We start from the raw sequence: 6,688 nt of genomic DNA, 5'->3' as shown, positions 1-6,688 counted from the left end.
AATTGTGTTATTTAAAATTCGTGATTGATTTTATACTTTTCTTGATTAAGATCATGTTAATAATTTTGTTTGAGTAAATTAAAATTGAGGTAAATAATAAAAAATAAAACAGAAACTAAAGAGGATAAGGGTTAAAGGGATTGCACCTGAGAGTTATCCAGGTTTGACAGATCGTTGATCTAATCTTGTCCCAAAGAGATCTTCTTTAGATTTTGACTAAAATTTTGAGTTTTTACAAATTATACCCACAAATTTTTGATACAAATTGATCTTTACAATGATTTATCCCCAATCAAACATGAAGCTTTTATCCTGACTATGCTAACGAACCAAATAGAGATTTTTCAGACTAATCTCAAGAACCAAAATAAAAATTTTAAGACTGATTAATCTCAAGAATCAAACTCTATTCTTAAAGAGTATCACACTCTTAAAAGTGATCACAATGACACTTCACTCAAACAATTTCTTCCTAAAAAATAGTGTTTCACTCAAAATAATCAAGACAACTTTAAGCGAAGAAAAATATTTTCTGAAATCAGAGGGACATTTTTAAATTGGGTAATGCTAACTTGTGTCCTATGGACACAAGTTAAGAAACCCACTTAAAGAAAGTTTATATTGAAAAAATCAATAAAAAAATTAACTATATATTTTTATTAAAATCAATGCATAATTTCCAAAATACTATTTCTATATTTAATTCTTAATTTGTGCCCTAGAAACACAAGTTAACAATATCCTTTAAATTTTCAATAGAGTGCTTTTACACCACTTAGGGTCAGAAAAGTGATTCCCTAATATTTTCTAAATGAATATATTGGGCCAGTTCAGCCCATTACCCTGTTCCATTCCATGACATAACCGCGTCATCTTCTCGTTTTTATTTGGGGGAACAGCCTGGTTTGAATTTTGCTTGCACAGCGAAACAAACCCCTCCAAATTACATCTATACCCATAGCAGTTCCACCCTCATCCACTATCTCCTTGTTAACTGCAACGAGGACATAACCGATATTTCAACTTTACCATCAAAACCATCACCGTTACCGTAGCAAAACCACCACCGGAGCCAAAATCCTCATTCACCTCCATTTCCCTCTCTCTTCTTCTCTTTCCAAATCAGATCCGAACAAACCCTAACCCTAATATATATTACAATTTCACAATTCGATTCAAAGATTGGAAATCGACATGGGCGATTTCAACCTCGCCCTCGTGATCGTAGCGATAGTTGTATGCGTGATCGTGTTCCTCGTCAATGTATACCTGCTCGTCAACTACCAGCATCCCGATGATGTTAACCAGGCTTACTTTCCTAAATTCGTCGTCGTTTTGGGGCTTTCGGTTGCCGCAATCTCCATTCTCATGCTTCCTGCCGATGTGGCAAATCGGCAAGCTTGCCGGCACGCCATTTATAATGGCGCGTGTAACCTCACGCTCCCGATGAAAGATTTATGGCTCGCTGTTTACGTAATCGACGCTATCCTTGTCTTCTTCATCATTCCCTTCGCAATGTTCTTCTATGAAGGCGACCAGGACAAGTAGGTTGTCTTTTTTTGTGTGTGAGGAAATGAGAAAACGGGGTTTTTTTCCCTTTTTTGTTTTTGGATTTTTAGTGTTTGGTGTTTATGGAATTTGTTTGCAGGAGTATTGGTAAAAGGATTAAGAGTGCACTGTGCTGGGTGGTGACGACGGCTGTAGTGTGCGCTCTCGTTCTGGGTATTTTGTATGGTATGGATGATTTGAACTTTTGTCTAATTTGAACTATGTGTTATTACACACTTTTCTCTTACTCTGTGCGTGTATTTTAGGGTTGAGTTGTTCTTTATGTGTTAGTTGAAGTGTATTTTCAAGGACAGATAGGATAATGTAAACCCTGAATGGTTTTGCTTGATGTTCATTTGCTGTAGTATAGTACAGTCTCTTAATATATAAAGAAAAGACAGAGTTTGGGTAATTAATGAATTTGGGTTAATAATTGGAACTAGAGGTTGATTGAGATTTGTCACATTCTCTGGGGGGTTTTCTGCGAAGTACATCTTAGAGGGTTCGTGCATTGCAGGAAGGTGAGCAGTAGCTATTTCGGAGTTTATGTGAGTGAGAATGTGTTAGGTTTTGGGCTCTTAGTTTAGTGAAAAAGTATTGGTCCAGAAGAATCATCGGAAGTGTGAAGCTTTTGTGTGTTTAGTTTAGTTGCTAATATTGGATGTTGGAGAATAGATTGGATTTGTTTGATTGTTATTTAACTACATTTGCCTCTTAATGTGAGAAATAAATATTTTTTGGGCGTACTAGTAAAACGGAAGCAGAGATAGAGTGGAGATTAATTTTTGATTTTATGCATCTTTAAGGGAAGTGCTTCTTAGTACATTTTCATGATTTGTAAGTAATGTTTGACGATGTAATAAGAATGGGAGTGGTTTTTTCATTTATGGGAGGTGTGGTGGCTCTCATAAGACTAGAATAATTCTTGACATTGGTGAAGAAAGAAAAAAAGTGGGGGGAAGAATTCACAAACAGTAACAACAAACAACAAAAGCTTTTCACAGAAGGAGGAAACAGTTATTGAAAATTTCTACTTAAAAATCTGTTTTCTTTCCCTAACAATGCTCCTTTGTTCTTAATATTGCTGGAGTTAGAAACCAAACAAATACTTATAGGCCTTTCTGCACCATAAAAAAATGACGGATAAGCATCTTAAAAGTCATTTCAGATTCAAGAAAGAAACTATACAATGCACCCATAATTTAGAGTAAATGTTTCAAATCTGCTGTGGCTGAATGAGTTTTGTTTGATTCTGCTTTTATTGCGTGATTATATATCAGGGCTTGTTGGTAAAGTGGATTTTACTGTTAGGCATCTCTCATCATCAACAACTTCATTTCCTAGCACATGGGGGCTCAACAGTGGTCAACAATGTGTTGGAAATGGCGCCCATCAGGTATTTTTCCGCCGTAATATTTTAATATTTTTAGAAGAAGTAATAAGTTTCTGTACTGATTCTGTTTTTTGTCCTCTTTGTCTTCAACAGTGCTCTGCATACTCTGCTAGTCCTTCATCAGAGAAAACATGGACCATGCGGTCTACCTTTCCAGAATATGTTGTAGCTCTTGCTACTATTGTTGGATCTGTGCTTTTTTCTGTAAGCTCATTATTCATAAAACTTGTATATAAAACCCACTTCATATTTAACCTTGGTTTAGGCTTGCTTATATTACTTGGGAGAACATTATTGTATCAGCCAATCCTACCACTCTCTTGTGGGTGTCATCAATTCATAAAAATCTTGTATATAAAACCCGCTTCAAATTTAGCCTTGGTTTAGGCTTGCTTGTATTACTTAGGAAAACATTATAGTATTAGCCAATCTTACCACTCTTGTGGGTGTCATTTCTCCACAAGTGTGTGAATAAACATACTGTGTTATGATATTCACTTTAGGGAATGCTACTGTGTTAATTTTCTAGATACAAAATTACTTACTGCATTCAAGAACTATTCATGACATTAACCATTGTGTTCTCCATATTCAATCCAGATATTTGGTGGTGTTGGTATTGCTTGTCTTCCACTAGGACTTTTATTTTCATTTATCCGTCGGCCAAAGGCTGTTATCACTCGCTCACAGTATATCAAGGTGATATATGTTGCTATTGAAAGAGTTATATTATATTGTTGTTTATACTTCATATGTGCATTTCTTATATGATATGCTATATTATATTTATGATGCGGTTGGTTGGATATTGTAGGAAGCTACTGAACTTGGTAAAAAAGCAAAAGATTTGAAGAAAGCAGCTGAGTCACTCCATCAGGAAGAAAGAAGTGGTGCAAAGGGTAGAAAGCATCGTAAAAATGTAAAAGAAGTAGAAAAGGTAAGGATATCCTTGTTGGCATGGGCATTCTTTATAATAATTTAACTTATGCTGTTTTCATAGTTTGTGTTGTGGCTCCAATAATGTGCTTAACTAACTTAATTTTCCAGGAATTGTTTCAATTGGAAGAAGACGTAAAGCTTCTTGAAGAGATGTATCCACAAGGGGAAAAGGTCGTTATTCAGATTTCTAACTTTTTAACTTCGTGGCATATAGTCATTGTATATTGTTTTTCCTACTAACTGATCCTGCACGAATGCAGGCTGAGACAACATGGGCACTAACAGTTCTTGGTTATCTGGCAAAGCTTGTTTTCGGAATTCTAGGGTAAGCAATGATACATAACAATTAAAGTTGCTACGGATGCATGATTCTTTCTACTAGCATTATACTTAGTCTTGCAAAGATTGCTTGTTAAGGAGGTATTTTCCCCATGTAATATCTAACCCAAGTTTTTAAATTTTTTGACAGGCTGATTGTTTCAGTAGCATGGATTGCTCATATCATTATCTATCTATTAATTGATCCTCCCCTTTCTCCTTTCTTGAATGAAGTTTTTATCAAGCTAGATGATGTCTGGGGTATGTTTGATATTGGAGTGCACATTCTATATATTATCTTTTCTACATATTATATTTCCTCACCTCAGCCATGTATAATTACTGATTTGTTATGTTGCTGATTTTCATTCAGTTATTCTAGGTAATGTGTGTTGTTTTCTGTTTTAACAGGTCTGCTCGGCACAGCTGCATTTGCATTTTTCTGCTTCTACCTTCTTCTTGCTGTGATTGCTGGTGCCACGATGCTTGGGTTGAGACTAGTATTCATCACCATACATCCCATGAAGTAATTCAACCGTGCTGTCAGTTTTATCATTTTAATTTCCGTTCTGGTCATTTAATGCACTTACTGATATTTCACAACGTGAACATACTTCTGGCAGGTGGGGAGCAACTCTCATGAACTCTTTTTTGTTTAATGTGGGCCTTATCCTTCTTTGTTCCATTAGGTCAGTATAGTGTGTACCTTCAATTTCAAATAGAATATTATGTTTATTTAATAAGCTCTCTAACTCAGCATGGTAAAATTTATAACATCATGATGCAACAACCTTGCTGAAAGCTTTGTCGTTTTGCTTTTTCAGTGTGATTCAGTTTTGCTCCACAGCATTTGCCTACTATGCTCAGGCAACTGCAGCCCAGGAAATATTTGGTCACACTTTGGAGTCTCTTCGTGGAATTAAATATTTATACAAGTGAGTTAAGCTGGATTTCATGTTTTTTCTGCCTCTCCTCCCATGCACTCTTAATGGCAAATGTGTTCCTTGTTTTGGTAACTAGTGAATTTGGATCATACATGCCCTATTATTTTTCTATCTTTCTATTTGATCAAACCCCATATTTTCAATTGAAGTTCTTTATGAAACCATGCGTCAAAACAAACGTAGACAAACAATAATATTGAATATGAAGGCTGTTGTCAGACATGTACCATAAATTGGCATGACATGTTTGAATCCAAAGGCCTGTAGAACTTATTTCTGCTATTAATTTTTTATTTATCGAGGTGTAACTAATGTAAGTCGTCTATATGATGCTTAAGTTGGTTTAGTTTTTGACTATTATCTATTACTCTTGCTGATATTGTTTGCCTTACTGTTTATCACAATACAGGTACAATGTGTTTCAAATTGCATTTGTTGCTTTGGCTGGATTGACTTTTGTGTATTATGCTGCCTTTGTAAGTTTACCTCAGAAAAAAGATCCCCTTTTTTATGAATGTTAATATTCTTGCCGTTGCTAAAAGGTTTTCTATTTGAAAATATCAGGGATGGAAAAGAAAAAAGCCCAGCGGCAGGTTCCAATTGTCTTCATGAGTAGCTTCTGAAAGTAGCCATTTGGGATTTCTTGTCTCTGGTCATATCCTTCACAGTGGTTTTTATCTTCGGATATGCTTTGGCCTAGATTTGTTTCATGTTGAAAGCTATAGGGTAAGCTAATCATCATCTGAGTAGAATCATTTTCTGCACTTGACTCATTAGTTGGGTGTGTGTTTGAGCTGCAATTTCGGGTCTTTGCTTCTTTTGTCGCCCTTGTATGTATCATAACTTTGTTTGATTTGTGTTATTCATTCTGCCCAATATATATGTAATTAAATGTACTTTGTGTGCACGAAAGAGTACTGGATTCCAACAATACTATGAGGATATGCAACCCTTGCCAAAGAGAAAATTGTAACATCAATTTTTATTTTAATTTATCGTCAAGTTTGTGTAATAGATTTCTAATGATAGGTAGGAACTTTTGAGCCCTTCAGAATAGGTATTACCGTTTTCAAGTCTTTTGTTGAAAATTGCTGATTACAAACTTTGTTTCTAATTCTATTGGTTTTGCCGTTAAATTTGTTGTATAATTATCTCTGTAGTTTACTATATAATTATTTCTGAAATTCAATTTTGGTTCAACAAGTATCGACTCATATGGTGATGTATCGATACATGTATAATTTTTTTTCTCAAAAATCAATTTTCCTTCGGCATGTATCGACTCATTGATGGTTGTACCGATACATGGCCTATCAATCTTTATGTTTGGTGTTTTCTACCAAACATGTATCAACCCATTTACTCATGTATCGACTCATGATGTATTAAAATTGTGAAAAATTGTTTTTCAACCCAGTATGGATCAATATATACCCTATGTATCGATACATCATGATACATTCATTCTGGAAAACGTTTTTGTTACCTCATGTATCGATCCAATGGGTCATGTATCGACTCATGAGTCAATTTTTGCACACATGAA

The 6,688-nt window shown here is 35.1% G+C and overlaps 1 protein-coding gene across 1 annotated transcript; it reads left to right on the top strand.

Moving 5' to 3' along the window:
• The first annotated feature begins 850 nt into the window (after positions 1–850).
• On the top strand, positions 851–6,154 carry LOC127127465 (LIMR family protein At5g01460). The gene is made up of 14 exons (XM_051056653.1): positions 851–1,544; positions 1,649–1,734; positions 2,829–2,944; positions 3,035–3,145; positions 3,542–3,640; positions 3,756–3,878; positions 3,989–4,051; positions 4,141–4,205; positions 4,350–4,459; positions 4,610–4,724; positions 4,822–4,887; positions 5,023–5,133; positions 5,552–5,618; positions 5,707–6,154. Exons 1-14 carry the CDS (start codon positions 1,195–1,197, stop codon positions 5,752–5,754), a joined length of 1,530 nt encoding a protein of 509 aa, XP_050912610.1. The 5' UTR covers positions 851–1,194; the 3' UTR covers positions 5,755–6,154.
• The last annotated feature ends 534 nt before the right edge of the window (positions 6,155–6,688 follow it).

This window comes from Lathyrus oleraceus, chromosome 3, assembly GCF_024323335.1.
Source record: "Lathyrus oleraceus cultivar Zhongwan6 chromosome 3, CAAS_Psat_ZW6_1.0, whole genome shotgun sequence".
Taxonomy (NCBI): Eukaryota; Viridiplantae; Streptophyta; class Magnoliopsida; order Fabales; family Fabaceae; genus Lathyrus; species Lathyrus oleraceus.
This window is presented reverse-complemented; position numbering and strand designations above follow the sequence as displayed.

Coding starts and splice junctions, on each gene's coding strand:
- LOC127127465 (XM_051056653.1), top strand. CDS start 1,195: ATGGGCGATTTCAACCTCGCCCTCGTGATCGTAGCGATAGTTGTATGC. Junction 1,735..2,828: donor CGTTCTGGGTATTTTGTATG/GTATGGATGATT, acceptor ATTATATATCAG/GGCTTGTTGGTAAAGTGGAT. Junction 4,888..5,022: donor ATCCTTCTTTGTTCCATTAG/GTCAGTATAGTG, acceptor TTGCTTTTTCAG/TGTGATTCAGTTTTGCTCCA.